General features: G+C 36.1%; 1 protein-coding gene across 1 annotated transcript; it reads left to right on the forward strand.

Annotated features, from left to right (window-relative positions):
- Positions 1-1533: 1533 nt before the first annotated feature.
- Positions 1534-20352, forward strand: ALB (albumin). Its single transcript, XM_004617873.2, has 15 exons — positions 1534-1648; positions 2318-2375; positions 3593-3725; positions 5402-5613; positions 6177-6309; positions 7254-7351; positions 8524-8653; positions 9946-10160; positions 11757-11889; positions 13849-13946; positions 14880-15018; positions 16338-16561; positions 18273-18405; positions 19007-19072; positions 20195-20352. The coding sequence occupies exons 1-14, from the start codon at positions 1570-1572 to the stop codon at positions 19046-19048; spliced, it is 1827 nt and encodes a 608-aa protein (XP_004617930.2). The 5' UTR covers positions 1534-1569; the 3' UTR covers positions 19049-19072; positions 20195-20352.
- Positions 20353-23025: the final 2673 nt, after the last annotated feature.

The raw sequence follows: 23025 nt of genomic DNA on the forward strand, positions 1-23025 counted from the left end.
TATTTTTCCATGGACGTTTTGTAGCTCTCTACGAAAGATAGTATCTTTTTTTGGTGCTCATTTAAAAACTTTCATTGTTTTCCAACAAATGGTCAAAGTCATTGGAATGGTAGATTTTGTCTATAGAACTGAGCTTACATGGGAATACAGGGTAGGTGGGAGGTACCCTGGGGATATCAGTGGAGAGAAATGGAACAATTTTTTCCATTTGGAACAATGTATACATGAAAAGCGTAACTAATAATATTGTAAATCCTGTTCCTCAAAAATGGTAGCACTGTAGCACTGTCGTCTCATTGTTCATCAACTTGCTCAAGTGGACACCAGCAGCATCTCTACTGTGAGACTTGTTGTTACTGTTTTTGGCATATTGAATACACCACGGGTAGCTCGCCAGGCTCTGCTGTGTGGGTGGGATACTCTCAGTAGCTTGCCAGGCTCTCCAAGAGGGAAGGAGGAATCGAACCGGGTCGGCCATGTGCAAGGCAAATGCCCTACCCTTTGTGCTGTTGCTCTAGTCCCTCAAAAATGGTAAAAAAATAAAAATATGTATTTTAAAAAGTAAAATATATGTATTATTTCATTTTTCCCTGATCAAACCCATGGCCTGTAGTGCCTCACACAGGCACATACACCTGTGCCTCACATACTCTACTCCCTGCCTTGGGAAACTTAATCTTTAGTTTTGCTCCCACACTTTCCTTTCTCCTTTCCCCCCCTCCCCCGCCCACCCTCTCTTCTTTCTTTTCACCCTCTCTCCTCCTTTCCATGGTCCCTTCCTTTTACCCTCCTTCTCTGCCTTTTTTTCTCCCTCCTTCCTTTCTTCCTCCCTCCCTCTCAGTCTTAAGACCTCCTTCCTTTCCTTTACCTCCCTCTCTCCTTCCAGCCAGAAATTGAACTCAGGTTTTCATAGATGCAAGGCATGTGCTCTACTGCTGAACTATGTCTTCAGCCCCATGGCTTTTTTTTTCCGTTTGCACCCAAGTTAATATCAGCTTTTTCGGACAGAACAATATCAAGAACAATGAAAATACATGGAACCATGTAATGTGTGTGTTCATGTGCAATTTTTTTCATTATACTTATTGATTTAAAATATACTTGCAATTAGTAATTCTTTAATATGTCTTATTAAAAATAGAGATATGTCTTATTAAAGATAAAGATATTTAATAAGTCTTATTTGCAAGCTGTCATTGGTTGAATAATGTTTTGAAAATATTAAAAGCTAAAATGTTCAAGTGTTAAATCATAAAGAAAAATAATAATGAATGACAGGTACAAATCATTTAAACTCTTATGTAAAATTTGATAGGATTTACAAAACTAATGAATTGATAAGGTCTTGTGTATAAACCAGTTCCAGATGGCAAACATACGCAAGGGATTTAGTCAAACACTCTCTTTGGGCAAGAATATTTTGAATTTTGTAATCAGTTGGGAGCCAATGAAATTCAGAGATGAGCCTAGTTAATAATCTATAATTATTGGTTCAAGTACTATATTAGAGCTGATTTTCTCTATCCACTCAAACTTTTCTCCTCTAAGGACCCACTAGCCTTTGGCACAATGAAGTGGGCAACCTTTATTTCCCTTCTCTTCCTCTTCAACTCTGCTTATTCCAGGGGTGTGTTCCGTCGAGATGCACGTAAGGATTCTATTTTTTTCTATTGCTTTGCTTCTATTTTTGTTGTAAATATATTTTTAATAAATCCTATATCCTTAAAGAAGTATGTTTTCCATTAGCACCTATTGTAGATTCTAGGAGAATTTTGTAATTGTGAATTCTTAGTAAATGTGTTTGTTAATATATTTTTTAAATCCTAGGTGAAAGAAATGGTGAGAGTTGTTTAGTAGCTCTAAGTCCTTCTGCATATGAAGCAATTTAGAGTGACGTAAACCTCACAAGATATAGTTGAAGATATAATTCATGACTTAAAATTCCTAAAGCCTTGTTCAGTATACTTTGATTTTTATAGTACAAAACCAATATTAATGTTATAAATAGAGAGTATACTTATATTTTTAATTTTAGACTGTGCTCTCAGTAATTAGCAATATGTAAGAACATTATATCACATCCAAGTTTGATTATAAAGCTATAAATATTTAATGAGTTTTACAAATAGTATCAGTAGTGATTTAATAACTTCTGTTTAATTGCAGAAAAAATAACCATTAGGCTAGCATTTAATGTATGAATCAGATCTACTGCATTAAAGGAAATAAATACTTAAATGCAGAGAACTACAAAAAATAATGTCATAACCAGTTGTTTTCTTTAGAATTTAAACAAATCTTGCTTCCCCTCCCCCAGACAAAAGTGAAATTGCTCATCGGTTCAAGGATTTGGGAGAAGAAAATTTCAAAGGACTGTAAGTTAAAATATTAAAGAGTCAAATTTATGCTTCTAAAAGTATTTCTTATTCTTCTAAAGTTCCTATATTCTTTAGTCATTAGAGTCTAGAGGAACAGTACTACTGACAAAAATGTTATGCATAAATGCCATCTAATTTAGTAAGTCTAATATAGTAGCCAAAACACATGTGGCTAAATAGTACTTTAAATATGGCAAGTAAAACTGAGGACAAAAAATTGAAATGGTACTTAATTTTCTTAATTTTTTCCCTTTTATTGGTTTTTGGGTCACACCCAGCTGTGTTCAAAATTTGCTCCTGGATCTGTGCTCAGAGATCATTCCTGGCAGGGTTCGAGGGACAATATGCATTGCTGCAGATTGAATTCTGGTTGGCTGCATGCTATACAAGCACATTAGCTACTGTACTATCTCTCCTGCCCTAAACTGTATCTAATTTTAACATATATATATATGTATATATGTATCGTCACATACAGTAATGGTTACCATATTGGACAATGTGGCTCTGAGACTCAATTTTTTTTAATGAAATAAAACTAGTCTATAACATTATATATTGTTCAGGTGTATACCATAGTAAAAATCTATACATACTATAAATCTATACATACTGTATTATATTTACCACTAGAAGTCAATTTCATCTCTCACTATTCAGTTGGCTCCTTTAACCTGGACCACTCCTCTCTCTTCCCTTCCAACAACCACCAACTTTGTTCATTTAGTAAATTCCTTTACCAATAAATAAATTTGTTCTTTCTTCAGAGCATTTTAGTACTTCCTACCCAATAAAAAATGAGAAAATAGTTTATTCTCTGAAGGTCAGTGTCATTCTACAGACTGATTAAATGAGGAATGTGTGTGGCTTTTGCTTTTTGTTTTAAATAATTGAGAGTTTTGCCATATCTCTAATGTTAATAATTAAGTCGATCGAGAATATACTTTGCTTGCTTGTGCACATCTCTATATGTGTACAGCTATTGAACTGGAGGCAGATATTTAATTATAAGAGGAACACTTATAAAAGAACATTCTCTTTCTGCAAAGCCATAGATAGCTGATACAGTCTCAGATAATAGCTTATGTGAATGCTCTCTCAGGTAATAGTAAGATACGAGATATAAACTGCACATAGACACATAGTTTGCAATGTAGCATGATATCCAGCTAACAATTTGTTTTTGCTACATTTTTTTATCTTCTTGGTTTCAGAGTGCTGATTGCCTTTTCTCAGTATCTCCAGAAGTGCCCTTTTGAAGACCATGTTAAATTAGTGCAGGAAGTAAATGAATTTGCAAAAGCATGTGCTGCTGATGAGTCAGGTCCAAACTGTGACAAGTCACTTGTAAGTAGATTCTGATTCTATATCTCATTTTAAGTAAAGTTCAACATTCCAAAGGGGTGGAGGCATCCCAGCTTAGTGAGATTCAACCAAAACTCAATTGGTTTCAAATCTTATTTATAAGTAACACTCAAGTGGGTGTCAGCATTGTTTTATCTCCTCTGATAGGCATATCCTAGCTATTCCCACCAATTTCACATTATATTTTTATTGAGATGGCATAGAAGTTAGTGTGTTTAAATGAAAACTAGACATTTGTTTAAGGTCCTTTTTTTAAAATGTGAAACATGGGGGTTAGGAAGGTAGCTCAAGTGGTAGATCAAAGGACTCAGTGCATGTGTGAGGCACTGAGTTTAGTTTCTGGCACAGACGGTCCACGAGCAGGCCAGGTCAGGCCAGGCCAAAGCATCCCTGGAGTACTCCTGTGTTTGATTTGTTTTAGGAATTAAGAGTGACACACGGTTTATATCTTCAGAATTCACTCAATTGATTCCTGTGCTAATTTTGCCACTCAAGCACTCCTATAAATATATCATCCTCAATTTAGAACTAGTAATAGAATCACATAAAATTGAAAAAATAAGGAAATTCATTTGTTCTGAAGGACTTTGAACTTTTGGTTTTTCCAGACAGGTCACCAAAGAGAGGTTTATGTTTCTCTCACTGCTTAATCTATATATACCTTTTGAGGATAAAGAGATTTCAAAAATACTTATCAATTTTAAACTCTCCTCCTCTCATTTCTCTTCATCAAGACAGAACCTGTAATTTATCATCAAAAAAAAATAATACGTTTCTAAGAACAAATTTTAAATGATGAAAGTTTTGAAAATTAGTAAATTCAATTTCCTTAAGTTAAAGCTATTTTGATAATAAACATTAAAGGTAATAGAAAAGATCCACATAAAAATGTGTTTTTAAGCAAAAATTTGTTGAATAGAGGAGTTATATATTTTAATGCAATAGATTTACATATGATAAATTCTATTACTCCTCACATTTTGAATTATATATCTCGAAAGCTAGACTTCTAAAAGAGGGGACAGATCAAATAAAAAAAAAAACACCTGAACATATTGCACCTTAATGTGAATGAATCTGCTTATAAGATTATTTTTTCTTGATTTTTAATCATAATGATTGTAATAAAAAATAACAAACATTTATGCTCAGTTGAAACTAGGACTAATGTTTACTCTTTATAGTCATTTGCTATCCTTTCTTGCGTTTCTACCATATCCACCATGAATAATAGTGTGATGTTAATTCTTATGAAAACTATGCATAGACTGTTGAATCAAGGGAAACTCTAAGCCTGAGAACAAAGTTGATTTTATATTATTTCCTAATCAGCTTGCCAGTATATTACATTTTCATCCTGTTTCTTTGGGATCACTGTATCACTGTATCACTGTCATCCTGTTGTTCATCGATTTACTCGAGCGGGCACCAGAAATGTCTCCATTCCTCCCCGCCCTGGGATGTTAGCCTCTCTTTTCTCATTTTTCCCAACGATTGGAGGCTCTCTTCAGGGTCAGGGGAGTGAGACCTGTTATCATTACTGTATTTGGCATATCGAATATGCCACAGGGAGCTTGCCGGGCTCTGCCGTGGTTCCTTTGGGCATAAAGCAAATATAGCCTTGCCCTATAATTTCAAGTTTGTTCTCTTTCATTCAGCCTACTCTCTTTGGGGACAAACTGTGCACAGTGGCATCTCTTCGTGAGAAGTATGGTGAGTTGGCTGACTGCTGCGAGAAGCAAGAGCCCGAGAGAGCTGATTGCTTCGCCTCGCACAGAGACGACAACCCAGGCTTCCCTCTGATGGTGAGGCCTCCGGTCGATGAACTGTGCGCTTCCTACCAGGCAGATGCGCAGATGTTCGCAGGAAAGTAAGTGATCAGACTTTTAAAATCCCAAATTAAGAATTATAGTGTAAGTCAAGATCATGACAAGGATGCACTTTTTAAACATTGAATTTGGAAGCTTTGCTCTTCGTGACATTTTTCAAAGAAGTAATATCTGATATTATGAAATTCTATGTGATAAAAATTTTGGTCACAGATTTTTGGAGATAAACATTGAAGAATACTAGGCTTTGTATAAACATGTGAGGTTGATACGTATTAAAATATGATGAAGGCATCTATTTATTCTCAGAAGTTATTTTGTTTTAGTCAATAACTAGTGTGTCTGTGGTATAGACATACAAGTGTATGTATGTTTTTAATTGTACATACAAGTGTATTGTATATTTAAATATATGTTTATACATTTACTCTTACACTGAGGTAGGGCGACAGAGGTAAAGTTATAGTGTGTAAAGTTGAGCTAAATTAGTAAATCACCTGGGGCTTGGGGGCAGTGTAGACAATGTGGGGTGAATCTTAGAATTGTTCCTCTTATGCTGCGTGCTATAGAAGAATGATTGCCTCTTTCCTGTTTCAAAATGTAGGTACTTGTATGAAGTTGCAAGAAGATATCCTTACTTTTATGCTCCAGAACTCCTTTACTATGCCCAGAAATATAAAGATGCTTTAGCAGAATGCTGCTCAGCTGCTGACAAAGCTGCCTGTCTGACTCCAAAGGTATTACTTAAAATAATAAAAGCACCACCTTTATTTTCTCTCAATTCTCAGAGCTGGAGAGACAGTATAGGGATTAAGCAGCAGACCCCGATTCAAATCCCTGCATCATGTGTGGTCCCCAGGGAATGTATCCCGAGCTGAGCTCTACAGGTGTGGTGTAGACCTCACCTCCCCCAAACCAACTAGACTCAATCCTCAGATTTGGCCCTCATAGGGATAGATTTAAGGATAGTAACTTTATGATACAAATATGTTTGCATGGTCAAAAAGCCCTTCCTCCCTCTTATTCCCCTACAAAGATCTTTTATCTTCACTGAAGACCTCCAGCTTCTTTTACTCTTTCTTCCAAGATTGGCTAGAGTAAACCTGACAAAGGGAATCAGTATGTATGTATCTAAATACTCCACCACAATTTTGGGGGTTTGATTCCTATAGTGGAATGGAGAAATACATTTGTAAAATTGAACCACATAAGGTTTCACTTCTGGTTTATCTTTTAGTGAGTCCTCTTTTTCTTTTTCTTTTTTCATAAGTTGGGGTGGGAATTCAAACCAAAAATTTAAATTTAGGAGTCTGGGTTGTTTATTCATCTTTGAGTATTATGTGCTGCATTTTCTTTTCTTGAGATTCAAGAATTGGAGGAAGGGTTGAAATGTATTATATGCAAATGGAAGAAGTCAGTTTTTCTGTTTCTCCTTTGCCCATTTAGAGTCCTTTTCCTAGCAATGCCTCTATGCTGGTTCTTAACCTTACACGATGAATAAACTGATCATTCATGTTCTTACATGGCAAAATAACTACTTACCAGTAGTATTTGGAAATTGGGGAGAAATGATTTCTTTACAATTTAAATTGGCATAGTCACCTGTGAACACAGAGAGGTGTGTTTCATACAGAATATCTTTTTACATTTCTTTCCTAAAATTATTATTATTTTTTTGTAGATTGATGATCTGAAGGAAAGCGTAATGACTTCAGGTGCCAAACAGAGATTCAAGTGTGCTGGCATTGAAAAATTTGGAGAGAGAGCTTTCAAAGCATGGTATATTTAGTTTGTGTCTCTTTAATGATATAAGCGATAATGGCTTGTTTAAAAAATTGTATATTGAAGTGGCATCTTGTGCACTGTTTTCACAAACATATTTTATTATCATTTTTAAAAGATATTTTTATTACAAAAGGTATAAAACTAAAAGGTAGAAAACTTAAGAGGTGAAATTAGAACATCAATCAGAATTTGTCATTATTAAAATTTTTTTTCAAAGAAGGTTAAGGTTAAGAATTTTTGATAGTATTTTTCTTACAGGACTGATGTCAAGACATCTATTTATTTACAAAGAGATGGAGATTATTCTAAAGATCCATTATTTTTAAGATCTTTTACTTAACTTCATCATGCCCCCATTATCTCATAGCATCTACTTATCCCTTATGTCTGGTAATTAAATTCAGCTGCTAAAATCGTCTCTGACTTTCTTGTGACTCTAGTATGTTTTTAATATGTTAATTGTGCCTGGACGTTTGATTTTATCTTATTCATTTTACTCTCGGAGAATCCTTAAATACAAAAGCCAAGAAGACCTCACTTTCCCATGGCTTTTTTCCTAATCAATGTGAGTCAATGTCAGTAGGAGATAAATAAAAATAATAGACAGTTTGCACACTCTTTGAAAGCCACCAGTTGAGCTATCTCATCTTCTCTACCATTAACACCACCAAAATATTATAAATTTATTAATAAATCAGCATCAACATAAAATAAAATACAATGAAAATCAGGCATGATTGGTTTGGAGAAAGAAGGGTTTTTTTTTCAAAAAAAATTAAATTTAGGAGGCTGAAACGAATTGAGAAGCTATGAACTTTCTTTTTTCAAAGAACTTCAGCAATCAGGAATAATGTATTTTATTTGATTAAAAAATAACAAGTTTTATGACATTTATGGTGTCATAAAATGACATAAGATGATGGTGTCATATGCGTCATCTGAATACAGCAATCTTTTGATTCTCTTTCTCCCATTTTCATCACAGTGAAACAGTTTGCCTTAAAATGAAATTTAGCTCAAAACTAGCTTCAAATAAGAACAAGAGGATTTTAATTATTTGTTCTGTGTATCTTGTTCTAAATTTTCTTCATAGTTGCAATTTTTTAGCACTTTCTCCCAAAATATAGTGGGCTAATGATGTTTTGATGAAATGATTTTCTTTCTAGGGCCGTAGCTCGCCTAAGTCAGAAATTCCCCAACGCCGACTTTGCAGAGATTTCCAAGATAGTGACAGATCTCACCAAGATCAACAAAGAATGCTGCCACGGTGACCTGCTTGAATGTGCAGATGACAGGGTAAGGAATCTTCGTATGCTCCTTGGTATTTTATGTGCTCATTTGGTGGAATAACTTTATTTAGTATAATTGATAACAGCTGAGAGTCATTTGAGACTGTCTTCAAAGTCTAATCTGCTCAATCCTTTCCCACTCCAGAGTACTGTCATCCCGTTGCTCATCGATTTGTTCGAGTGGGCACCAGTAACGACTCTCATTGAGAGACTTATTGTTACTGTTTTTGGCATATTCAATACCAGAGTACTGTTTTATTTAATCTATCTTCCTCACTAAATGACCCGATAAACGTACTTTCTAATTTTTAATCCTTTTCAGTCACATTCTGACTGAGAACAAAGAGTCACATTAAAGTAGGATATCTACAAAGACAGATTTTTACAATAGTTTGGGGGTCATATGGGGTAGAGTTATATAGCTTTGGTATCTGAAGAGATCTTTAGAAATAATTTCTAGTCATCTCTAGTATTTCTCAATTAACTGCAATAAATGCACATCTATTTAGTATAATATCTCTTTTCCTCAAATATTAAAATATGACCAAAGACCGGAATCCTAATCTTTCAGGATACTTCCTGGGAAATTTAAGGGTGATGTATAAGAAGACCTTGGAACTATGATGTTGATTAACTTTAAAAAAAACCTCACACTTTACTATTATTTTTTGTTTTAGCTATCTGTGCTGAGTATGGGAAAAATGCTTACAAAATATAGTATTGGGCTTAAATTTAAAAATCAAATGTTTTAACAATAGTATTGTTATTAATAAATAACAAGTGTATTGTTCTACTACTGACTAGCCTCTTAAGTGAATAGTAGTGTTTTAGGAGTTTCCTCTTGGTCTCCAGGTTTGAGACAACAGATCAAATATATACCTTGAAATACCTGCATTTCACCACAGAACTGTGGTCATTTGTTTTTTTCATTGTGCCTATTTTTTCTGTAACACTAAAAGCTTCACATCATGTTCATATCCCCCTTTTCTGAAAAAAAAAAAAAACATTTTGCCATTCGTTCTGGGAAGGAGATGGATGAGACAGTGCTTAAGGTGCTTCCTTGCATGTGGTTGACCCAAGTTCCCCCTGGCACCTCATGTGGACCTCTAAGTAACAACAGTCCTGAGTGCAGAGCCAAGAGTAAGCCATGGTGTGGCCCCAAAACAAAAATAAAACAAAATATCTGGCATGATTAAGAAGTGAAATATGGTAAAATGAGCATGTTGGCCATGAGATTAAAATCTGAGGGGAAATCATATCATCATTTAACAGTGAGCTATTCCCATCTAATTGCTCTAGGTGGAGCTCGGCAAGTACATGTGTGACAATAAAGACTCAATCTCCAGCAAACTGGGGAAGTGCTGTGAGAAGCCATTGTTGGAAAAAGGCCACTGCATTGCTGAGCTAGAGAAGGATGACATGCCTGCTGACCTGTCCCCAATAGAAGCTGACTTTGTTGAAGATAAGGAAGTTTGCAAAAACTATGCAGAGGCAAAAGATGTCTTCCTGGGCACGTAAGTGGATAAGCTTTCCTTTCATGTCTTTTATATGTTTTAGGACTTAAGGAGATGTGCTTGACTTTCCCTTGGATTTGCTATAATTTCCATTTTTCTACTTTTTTTTTTTTATCTCTTTCTCTCCAGCCTTTAAGCTCTGGAGGAGGGCGGGGAATACAAAGCTTAATCAGTGATAACATTACAAAATAATAAATGACCATTTAATTTTTTACTTCTATTTTGTTTCATTTTTATACCTTGGGGATATTTCTGGAACTACCTCTAGAAACATTTTGTTTATATGTACAATAATCATTATTTACTCATTCAAAAGTGCTTCTTGAACTTACTATACTACATATGTGTGAATATAGGCTATCTCTGTATATATCTATTTGACAGCAGAAAATGTATGCAGTGAGCTATGGACTCTGCCTACTAGGTTCTTTGCATGTGAAGTCCAGTAGCATGGCAAGGCACAATGCAGTAAATAAAAAAAAAATGATTACATATAGACACTTAATTGTGAATATAAATTGCATTTTTATTGCTGGATTATAATAATGGTGTAAAGTACACTAAACAATATTTCATAAAATTATGTGCCCTTCAAGATTTCATTCATAAAGAGAAGAGCAATAAGAGTTTAGGAATCATCTATTAATTTCAATTTTTTTGAGATATAATACAAAGCCAAAAATATATACATAGTAAATAAGTAATAAGTTTCATTCATTAAACTTTTAATCTAATAAGGCTGTGTACTTTTTTTTTTAAGTAAAACAGATTTTATTTGGAGGATTTTTGAAGGGAAGGAAGAAGAGAAAAATGGGAGAGTGGAGAGTAAGAGAGAAGAGTAATGCACTCAGGAGAGAACGCGGGCTTCTCCAAGGGTGGAGAGAGCCCGTACACACATCCCAGCTTTAGATAGGAAACCATGAGAGCATACGTCTCAAGAGGGGAGATGCGGGGGACAGGTGCTCGGCCACGCGGGCAGATTATGTGTGCACTCCTTATAGATTATACTATGTGTTTCTTATAATCTACCTTATTAGATGGATATAATAATAATAATAATATCCATTCTACAGAAGAGGGAATTACAATTTTGATAGTTTTAATGAGTCAGGATTTTATTTATTTATTTATTTATTTATTTTTAAGACGCTTTTATTTCTATGTTTCATTTATTTACCTATTTTTAATTTTTGCTTTTTGGCTCACACTCAGCGATGCTCAGGGGTTATTTCTGGCTCAGCCTTCAGGAATTACTCCTGGCACTGCTTGGGGGACCATATGGGATGCCAGGGATTGAACCCAGGTCGAACATGTTGCAAGGCTAACGCCCTACCCGCTGTACTATGGCTCTGGCCCCGGAGCCAGGATTTTAATGTGTGTGTGTTTTTTTTTCTTTTCTGAAACCACTCAGACCAATGTGTGTACTTTTCACTGAACCTCAAGCCCCTTACCACTAAGCTTTACTGCCCGGTGTTTAGTCAAACTCATACTGCGTGGAGTCTAATCAAATTCATGGTGTAAGAGCTATTTTTGAAGCGAACGTAATTATTTTTACCTCTTGCCCAACTATATCTCCATTATATTTGTTGGATTTAGGTTCCTGTATGAATTGTCGAGAAGACACCCTGAGTACTCCGTGGTGATGCTGCTCCGCCTGGCTAAGGGCTATGAAGCCGTCCTGGAGAAGTGCTGCGCCACCGGTGACCCTCCCGCCTGCTATGCCAAAGTGGTAGGTTTCTTTTCTTTCTTTCTTTTTTTTTTTTTTGCTTTTTTTGGGGGTCACACCTGGGTTGCACAGGGCTTACTCCTGGCTCATGCACTCAGGAATTACTCCTGGCAGTGCTGGGGGCGGGGCGATGTGGGGGACCATATGGGATGCTGAGAATCGAACCCAGGTCGATCTGCGACCTGCGTGCAAGGCAAACGCCCTACCCGCTGTGCTATGGCTCCAGCCCCAGTGGTAGGTTTCTTAAAGGGGAAAAAAAGGTAGCACTTTGATCATGCCAGCAAGGACAACATAAAACTATGGACCTATAAAATGTTGTAAACTATAACTTAAAGCTTTGCTGGAGAGAATTTCAATTCTGTGCCTTTAAACTTCATAAGAAAAATAATAATAGTTCTGTAATCAAATGGATGATAAAACCTAGAGTAGTTTAGGGGGAAAAAAATCTGAGACCTTACGACCTGTATCTCATGAAGGCTTGGCTATGGTGGCCCAGAAGATAGTTCAAGGGCTCAAAGTGTTTGTGATACTTCTGCATGCACCAGTGAATAGGCCAGTTCTGATGTTTGAGAAAGTGTTCAGAGGCTGACTCAGTGCTTAAGGAGGCACCAAGGTGTGAGTTCTCGAGCTTAATCCCTGGTGCAAGGCAGGTAATGAGGAGATCCCGACTCAGCCATAGTCTAACGTTCCCAGTGAGGGAAATAAAACAAAAACAAAAAAGGCACAAATTTTGCTATGCTTTTTGTCTTTTTAATACGCCTGGAGATAACATAAGATAAAATAAACGTAAGTGTTAATTACAAGTCTTAATTTAGATATAAAGAGAGTTCATGTAATTCCAATATTTGTCAGACATACACACACACACACACACACACACACACATATATGAGTACACACCCAAACACCTTGGATTTATATTTTTTTCCTTAGTTCAAAGGAAGATTGTGAAATCTATTCATTTGGAATATTTTTAGATCATTTTGAAGAAACCTAGGGACTGTTATGCTATACTTCGCTATGCTAAAATGGGTTTCTAGCCATGTTAGTATAGCTGACTTGGATTCTGACTATTAGTATAGATTATTTAGCACCCTTGGTATATTCAGAGATTTCCAAACTTTAGAACAGATGACACTCTGATTTTCTTCTAGAAAGTCTGATAACCTACTAGATGCCAAGCAAGGGAACTGCAACCACATTCCACACACACATACCAGAGATCAAGGTTAAAATCTCTTATCTCAGAGATCTGAGGATCTGACTAGAGAGATGATTTAAAAATAATGATCCAATATAACCATCTTTTACTGAGCTTTTACTATGTGTCAGGTACAATTTCATTAGCTCTCATGGTTTCCAGAGCAGTTTTCTGTGGTCAGTACTATTGTTATTTTATTTTAGAGGCGAGAGTTTTGAAACTTGGAAACAGGAAGTAAAGTTGCACAGGAGAAAATAAGTCAAATGACAAGGGTCAAATACTAACTTTGTACTCTGGAGCTTGGAGATTCTTAACTACTTATGCTATACATCTTACCCAATAAGCAGTCTGGATGCATTTTTTGGCATCAAACCTATATTTGCTTGACTTTGGAAATAAGTGAAGAAATCACTGTACCACTGTTATCCAGTTGCTCATCAATTTGCTCGAGCAGGCACCAGTAACATCTCCATTGTGAGACTTATTGCTACTGTTTTTGGCATACTGAATACGCCACGGGGAGCTTGCCAGGCTCGGCTGTGCAGGCAAGATACTCTCGGTAGCTTGCTGGGCACTCCGAGAGGGGCTGAGGAATCGAACTCTGGTCGGCCGCATGGAAGGCAAACGCCCTACCCGCTGTGCTATCGCTCCAGCCCAAGTGAAGAAATAACTTACTTTACCTGGAGAATGTTTATTCAGTATAAAATAAGCTGCATCCAGTCCTCAGGTGAAATACTGTAAACAATTCTTTTATCTTTCAGTTTGATGAACTTAAACCTCTCATAGATGAGCCTCAGAATTTAGTCAAACATAACTGTGAACTTTATGGTAACCTTCAGGAATATGGCTTCCAAAATGCGTAAGTATTTGTATTTACTGGCTATGTTTTAAAATCAAAATTTTGCTTTTTTAAATTTTAATAAAATTAAATACTTAATGTAGAACTTTGAATCATAAAATACAGTATTCATTTTAAATCCTAGTCTTCAAAAAAGACCAAAGAAGAAAGGGCAAAATAGTTGATGGGACAGAAAGATCTGTATTTGAATGCAATTAAAAAATTAAGCTCTTGAAACAGAAAGAAAAAATAACCCATGAGTTATTTCTTAATCTTTATACTGGGAACCTCAAGTCTTATGCTACCAAGTTTGTTATTTTTTCCTTCGTATTTCAAGAGTTGAGGTTGCCGCCATGAAGGTTAAGAAATATTTCATGGGTAAACAAAACATGTGAATAAACAGGAAATAATAGAAGACTTCAAAGAGCAACAGTTCAAAAAGTAATATCTAAGCTGATAGATTCTTTATCTAACCAATCTTTATTTAAGAAGGTAAAGACAAGAAGAAATACATATTTAATAGACGTTTATCATTGAGCATATCCATGATAGCTCTCTCTGAACTGTGGGTGCTAGGGATAATAACTAACCATTCCTATTGAATCAGGTACATTTTTATCATCCTAAAAATTAGAAAATGGTTTTCAAATTTAGCACATTGCTAATATCATATATAGCACATATATGCATATATAAAAATATTAAGCTCCCAGTAGAACAAAAGATGGATAATTCATAAATATATTGTCACAGAATTATTATAAGGTAAATCATTTTTCTAGGATTTTACACCATAGCTGAATTCAAATTCAGTCTTACCTAGTTATTCAGGACAACATTTTTCCGATCCACTCTTGTTTTTTTTTTTTATTTGGGGAAAGTGTTCTCTGCTTCACCTTTTAAAGATGGTTTCTTGCCTGGATAAAAACCACATGTATTATTATTTTGTTGCAGGCTTTTAATTCGTTACACCAAGAAAATGCCCCAAGTGTCAACTCCAACTCTTGTAGAGGTTTCCAGAAATCTAGGAAAAGTAGGAACCAAATGCTGTTCACTCGCTGAAGGAGAGAGATTGCCCTGTGCTGAAGACTATGTAAGTCTTAAGAAAAAGAGTACAGTATGGGTGCCAGTAATGTCTCCATTTGTTCCTGTCGAGTGCTACTGTAGACCAATGATATCTTGATATCTGCTCGCTCCAGGAACAAGAAGAGCCTCAAACCGGTCGTTCAGGGTTTACAGTTAATAATAATGAGTTTTTGCTTTTTGACACTGAAGATGCTAAATTTCAGAATCAGGGATGGCTGTGTGTGTGTGTGTGTGTGTGTGTGTGTGTGTGTGCGCGCGTCTGAGCATGCCCACACATGCATACACCAACCTACCTAGCCAGTAGAAACTAGAACTTGGCTTGCCTATCCTATTCTGACCATCACACTGAAGATTTAGATAAGATCCCAATTATTTTTAACAAAATTCCGTAATATTTAGTTTCTTAATGCTGGCATTTACAAAAGAACTTTCACTTATTTTTATTTTTATCTTTTTGGTGGGCTGGGGGGTGTGGATGACTACAGCCTGTGATGCTCAGGGCTTTCTCCTGGCTCTGTGCTCAGGAGTCACTCCTGATAGTGCTCAGGAATCACTCCTGACAGTGCTCAGGGGACTATGTGGAAGGCTGGTGATCAAACCTGGATCAGCCATATTCAAGGCAAGCACCTTACCCACTCTGCTATCGCTCTGGCCCCTCTTTCGTTTTTTTATTTAATGCATAAGTATAAGACAATTTCCCTCCACACGAATATGTTTAGCAAAGCTTGTTTCAAACATTTAATTTCTTATTTTTATTTTGGTGAAGCAAGAACGTTTTTAAATTGAACCAATTTACATTTCCAACAATAGTGAAGAATGGTGATTTTTTTTCTCCACTTATCTGCAACACTGGTTTCTGTCTTTTTTGGATATAGACTATTTTGATAGATGTGAGATGAAACTCATAATCATCGTGATTTTCATCTCTTTGATGATAAATAATGATGAATACAACTTGAATATTAGCCCTTTGTCAAGTGGATATGCATAACTATTTTCTCCCACTAGGAGATGGCTTTTATTTTAATGATTGTTCCTTTTACGGCGCAGAAAAGTCTTAGATTGATATAATCCCTTTTGTTTTCCTTGTCAATGAAGTTGAGTCACTGCCCATTCCTGGAGAAGATCACATAGTATTGCAACTCTTGTTATTTGTAGCAAATCACGACCTCCAAGCAACCTTGAATTCAGTATTGTTAGTTAAAATACAAAACATTTTTAATGTTAAAGTACAAAACATTTTTATTGTTACTTAGAAAGTAGGAATTCATGAAAAACTTTCCAATTGTGCTTCATTTGAGTTTCTATTCTTCCGTTGCTCTTTAGCTGTCTGTGGTCCTGAACCGGTTGTGTGTGTTGCACGACAAGACTCCTGTCAGCGACAAGGTTACCAAATGCTGCTCCGAATCCCTGGTGAACAGGCGTCCATGCTTTTCTGCTCTGGAAGCTGATGAAACATATGTTCCCAAAGACTTCAACGCTGAGATGTTCACCTTCCATGCAGACATCTGCACACTTCCTGATTCTGAGAAACAATTCAAGAAACAAGCGTGAGGAGTGTTTCCTTATTTCATGAGTTTATAATTTGATAATGAGGACTCTAATTTGAAATGAGCAACTGTCTTATGAAATAATCACATACCTTAGAAAAGAGTATTTAAGAGTTGACCTCTTTAAGTTGGTCAAGAACCCAACTTAGATAGTTTTTTGTTTTCTAACTTAAAAAAAACCTCTGCCCCTCTTGGAGAGCCCAGCAAACTACCGAGAGCATAGCACCCGCACGGCACAGCCTGGCAAGCTACCCATGGCGTATTCAATATGCCAAAAACAATAACAACAAGTCTCACAATGAGAGACATTATTGGTGCCCAATCGAACAAATCGATGAGCAACGGGATGACAGTGACAGTGACAGTAACTTAACAAAAACAATTTTAATTTTGCTTCCAAATCATTTAGAATAATCCATATCTAAAAGCCAAAGCAGGATAACATTTTAGGTCTTGTTCAGCAAACAACAGCAAACTGAGCAATGAAGTTATGTATTTGTTCGGACACAAAATTATCAGAAATCATAAGCAAATTTATTTTTAGTCACAAATGGTTATTTTCAGTGTTTTCCAAGGTACCCCACACATAAGGCAAGTCCTCAAGCTGGTAAACTTTTGAGAAGTATCTGTTTTGCTTTTCATTTTTTTTTGATAGAATTGTTTGAGGGGGTTGTTGTTGATTTTTGAATTTCTTGTCAGATGGTAGGGTGAAAAAGTTTCTCTCACTCAGTAGAACATCTTTTTTTCTTTTAATAATAGAATGGAATTTGGATAAATGATCTCTAGATATGTGAGTTCTAGCCCTCAGCTCCTGATTGCTCTCAGAGGGTTTAGAATTGCATGAAATTTAGCAACATAAATAAGATTTTTTAGTATCTTTGCTGCATTCTAGTACTAAACATATATTTAAGAGTAGCATTCCCACTAACTCTCTTTTCTCTTGCTCTCTAATCATATACCACTGGAAGAAAACCACCAGTTTCTATGAGTTAGGATAATTTTGTTACCTATGACCTCCCATCTAATAACACTGAATAGAGGCAAATTTCAAAGAGCAATTATACAGATTCCCAGATTAGAAACTATTAGTGGAGTTCAAGGTAATTAAGGGTTTTGTTTTTTTTTTGCTTTTTGGGTCACACCCGGCAATGCACAGGGGTCACTCCTGGCTCTGCACTCAGGAATCACCCCTGCTGGTGCTCAGGGGACCATATGGGATGCTGGGATTCGAACCCGGGTCGGCCGCGTGCAAGGCAAACGCCCTACCCGCTGTGCTATCGCTCCAGCCCCGTAATTAAGGGTTTTTAAGGTTCAAATTAATCTCTTCAAGAGATAAAAAGTTCATGATAATAACATCTAAAATCTGAGCAATATATAAATATAATGAAATGATTGTTTCAGGTGGCTTACTAAAAAAAAACAATTTATCGATCCACTGGGATTTATTGATGCTGCAGATGTTGGGTAATTTATATTGATTATTAATTTGATCCTTCCATCACTTTTAGGAAGATTTATTTTATTTTCTTCACTGTGCCAATGAGAATGTTGAAGCATACATTGGCAGAGGAATGACAGTGGGCCTCAACCTCAGGTTGCTGGACTACAAATCTTTATTTTAAGCAATAGAATTGGTGTGTTACTGTCTCCATTTTTCTTTCTGTTAGTAACCCTTTTCTTGTTTTATTTTATTCTTTTAATTTCACTGTAGTGCACTCGTTGAACTACTGAAACACAAACCCAAGGCAACTGAAGAACAGCTGAAACCAGTTATGGCAGAATTTGCAGCTTTCGTAGAGAAGTGCTGTGGAGCTGAGGACAAAGAAGCTTGCTTTGCTACAGAGGTACTGGGCTTATCTTCATTTGAATATAGCTAGTTTTCTTTGTTGTTGCATTGGACCAGGCTAGAACCTGGGACTGCTGTATCTGAAGGATACAGTCCATACACGTGGGACAGGAACCTTTATCTACATAAAACAATGTAAAAAATAACTTAAATGCCTTTGGAAATCTGGGGTCATTATTAAATATTTAAAATATTTTTTCTTTTTCCAAGGTTATGATGTTTATAAATATTGTTATAAACCGTTATCAGGCCTAAACTCTTTTAGCATCAGTATCATTGCACCAAAACCATGGCTTATTAAAGCACTTAAGTGAAAAATGAAAAATGTAATTGTTTGAGTCCGAGTCTTGATTTCATAGATTGGTTGGAAAATAAATTTGCAATTAAATTTTTAAATCATTTACTATTTCCCTCTAGGAGAGTACAATAACTTTTTAATTCTGTTGGTATTAAACTTTGAACTGGAGACTCCCGTACTAAATTGGAATAAAAGAATATGTATACAATTATTTTGCACTCACTAATGACTATATATAAATATTTAGTTTTTAATTGTAATGCTGATTTTCCCCATCTCTGTTGTCTTTTTTTGTATTCAGGGTCCAAAACTCATTGCTTCAAGCCAAGCAGCCTTAGCTTAACCAGCACAATCACAAGCATCTCAGGTAATTATACTATAAGTATATAAATGTATATAGACACATATATTTAACTAATATGGAATCATTATTGAAATAGCAATGATCAACTGACCATTCGCAAACAGAGGAGAGTGCAAATCACTGTTCTAAGCTTGCTCTCTTTTTCTCTCTCTTTCTCTCTCTCTCTACACACATACACAGACACAGACAGACAGACAGATATGTATGCAAACTTAAGTGCTAAATAGTTATGTAAGTTGACTACAAATGTTTCAATTTTATGAGAAAAAAATTAAAAGTACAGATTAATGGTTAGGTTAGAAAATTACTCAAGGACTACCCAGCTAGTGAGAGGTAGAACCACATTTCAAAATTAATATTCATATATAAATATATATGCACATATACACATATATTTAAATTATATAAAATTATTGTTGAAAATAGCAGTGATCAACTGCCTATTTGCCAACTGACCATTCGCCCTGTTCTGTTCTAACCTAATATTACACATTCTACAATGATTCAACTAAGCAGTGGTTCAGCAGTGGGAGACTTTAGGTATTAGGTTGGATCATCTGAATGTTTTTCTTTGCGGTTTGCAGAAAACAGTTAATTGCAATGATTTCAGATGACTCAATTTATGTGAAACTCAATTTTAAAGCTCAACAACATATTCTTTTTATTAGAGAATATGAACCTTATATAAACTTTTCTCCCGCTCGAGCAAATCAAAGATCAACGGGATGACAAGTGATGACAAGTGATATAAACTTTTGTATTGAGTAATCTGCTACAGCCTTTTCAATGTATCAACATGCTGAACTTGAGAAGAATTTTTTTATGATAACAAGAAGTAGGTGTTAGTAAAATGACTCTGAGAAATGATGATGAAAATATTTGGCTTTAAAGCCAGAGGCATCTGATGACATGTATCAGTGATGAAGAGAGGATTTAATAATATTATGGTTTATCCTCTTTCTTAGTCCAATGAAGAATTCAGCAACCATGCATGTAGGGAAGGCTTTAATTAATTTTACTTGTGCAATTACAGAAAGGCCATCTAAGCAACTTGGCACTCACTTAAATAGATTTGTAAAACATGTGCCCTTTTGCAATACTTATATTTGTCCTTTTGTTTTTCAGTCTATCCTGAGACTATGAAAAAGGAAAGATGAAGATCCAGAACTTCCTCGTTTGTTTTACAGTTGGTGTAAACAAACGCCCTGTCTAAAAAGAATACATTTTTCCTTTTTTTTTTTTTTGCTGTGTTGCAATTAAAAAATAAAAGGAATCTAACTTAATGTGCTTGGCTGCTTGACTCTTATTTTCAAAGATGTATTGCTGTCTTGAAGATTTGACAGGTTCTTGAAAGTTTCATGTTCTCTCTGTCTTCACTTCAGTGGAGGATTTCTAGCTCCTTCTGACCCAATTAATGAAAATATCATTACCCCTTTAAAATATTAAAGTTTTAAGTGTTTTTAACTATTTTTAGTTTATGAATCATAAACATCCAGTCAATATTAAACATATATTGTTTTATCATTATGATAATTTTGAGTAAAGGGATAATGAAGGTCCTAAGTAAGGTATTTAAAATATGTTTGTTTTCATATCAGTTATGAATTTTAGAAATGCGAGGGACAAAAAAAGATAGAGATGATTATAAGGGATATTAATTGAATTAGGAAAAATTTTATCCTAAAAAGAATTTAAGGCAGTTTGGCATGACACTCATGAAAATTGCATTGTTTGTGCTTTTTTGGTTCTTTGGGCCATACCCAGTGGTGCTCAGGGCATAGTCTTGACTTGCTCTGTGCTTAGAAGTGACCCCTGACTATACTTGGGGGAACTATATGTAGTGCCAGAATGGAACTGGGGCCACTTGCCTGGCAAAGCAAACATCTTATCCCTGTACTATTTCTTCAGCCTGCAATAAGTTTAACAGTTTTGGGGAAACAACATTAAAAGGACGAATTAAATTACTTGCACATCACACATAGAACAAAGAACTAATATCAAAATTATGTTTAAAAACCATAAGCTTCAACAACAAAACAAACCAAAAAAACCCAATAAATAATCTTATAAAAAGTGTGTGGGGAAAAACACCTCCAAAGAAGGTAGACAGGCACATAAAAAATAACACGCCCCATCACTTAGTATATAAATGCAAATCAAAAGGAGAATGACAATGAGACCTCAGACCTCAGACCTCTATGAATGGTCTTTACCACAAAGTGGTATCTTATTTCTTCTAGATGAGCCTGTTTTTCATTCCAAAGATGTTTCACATTCTTTACCATGCTGGGTTAGTGTAGATAAATTCCTTTAACTATTCTTTGACTCATGCTAACTCCTTATCACTTCCTCAGCTCTGAAAAATAATTACATTCGTTGCTGGAGGTCTTTTATTTAAGAGTTCAAATAGATTATACCATCACTTTTGGTCTGTTGAGGTTCACTAACAATCTTAGAGGGTGTCCTTCATATATAGCTCTTTGCTTTTTCTTACCGACTTTTAAAATTCTCTTTATCTTTGATTTTCACCATTTAAATTTATATACATGCATTTTATTGTTAAAATGTCAATATCCTATTATCCTGATGAAGCAGAACATTTTTCCAAATCATAGTCTAACCGTTTATTTTTAGGTACCTAGAGAATGCTGAGCTGATATAGTAAGAAATAGTGAATTGAGAATTACTAAATCCAAAGAGGCAGTTAACTTGTATATTGGTGCAAGTAACAAGACAAAGTTGATACTTGTTTAATAGAATCATAGTCTGTGTATTCCTGGTGCCTCTCTTCCCAGGATTTGTTCTAACTCTCGCTTGGAATTCTAAATCACAAAAGCTCTCCACTCTCCTAACAGGTTCTTTTGTCCCAAAGACCTTTATGCCTCTGGACTGGTTTAGTTCTAAACTTTTCCCCAACAAGTTACCAGGGTCCCTCCTAGCTGCCTGCGACACAGGTGTAAAAGATTTCTGCAACTTTAAACCTTTTATTCACCTCAAAAAACTTAGAAGCACCCTTTGGGGTTAGGAAAAGCTAACACAAACTAGCCTGAGACTTACAGTTTGCAGTGGGTGACAACCATTCCCTGGGACGAGCTGCCCTGTTGCTTTCTAGTGGCTCTGATGTGAACCGCGTGAACCTGATGAGAGATTCTGTGCTCACAAGGACTCCAGGGCCCTGGACAAAAGTACCAGGTGGAAACTGAGCAACCATGTAAATTTCTAACCTATTTGATCTTCATCACCTTAATAATGGGCGGGAGCGATAGCACAGCGGTAGGAGTTCGCCTTTCACGAGGCCGGCTGATCCGTGTTCCATTCCTCTACTCCTCTCGGAAAGCCCTGCAAGCTACCGAGAGTATCTCGCCTCCACGGCAGAGCCTGGCAAGCTACCCGTGGATTTGCCAAAAACAGTAACAAATATGTCTCACAATGAAGAGACGTTACTGGTGCCCGCTCAAACAAATCGATGAGCAACGGGATGACAGTGACATGACAGTGACACCTTAATAATGTTGCTCTGCCATTTTCTGTACATGCAATGTATGTTCCTTGTTCACGTGCAATCATCCCTCATGAATATGTATGAGCTCCCTGGAAACTCAGAACACATATAAACTGTTACAACACCCTATCTCTGCTGGGCATAAAACCCCCTCTTCCCTTTCTCTGAGACGCCTTTCCAGCCCATGCTGGTAAGACATCCTTCCCAACTAAACTTGTGTCATTGCCAATAAAGCTTTTCGTTTCTATCCAGTTAGTCCTGAGCTTTTTGCAAGATGGCATGGGGTACTGGCAGAGGGTGGTGGACGTGGGTGCTGGGATTTCTGTTATCTAGGTTGAGTCTTTGTAAATATAAGGAATGACTGAAGTTTAAAAGCCAGAGTTGATTAGTTGCCCGGGCTTACTGTGTGAGAAATGAAGGGAAGGAAAGAGAAGGGTGTCAGCGCCTTGGCCTC

This window comes from Sorex araneus, chromosome 5, assembly GCF_027595985.1.
Source record: "Sorex araneus isolate mSorAra2 chromosome 5, mSorAra2.pri, whole genome shotgun sequence".
Taxonomy (NCBI): Eukaryota; Metazoa; Chordata; class Mammalia; order Eulipotyphla; family Soricidae; genus Sorex; species Sorex araneus.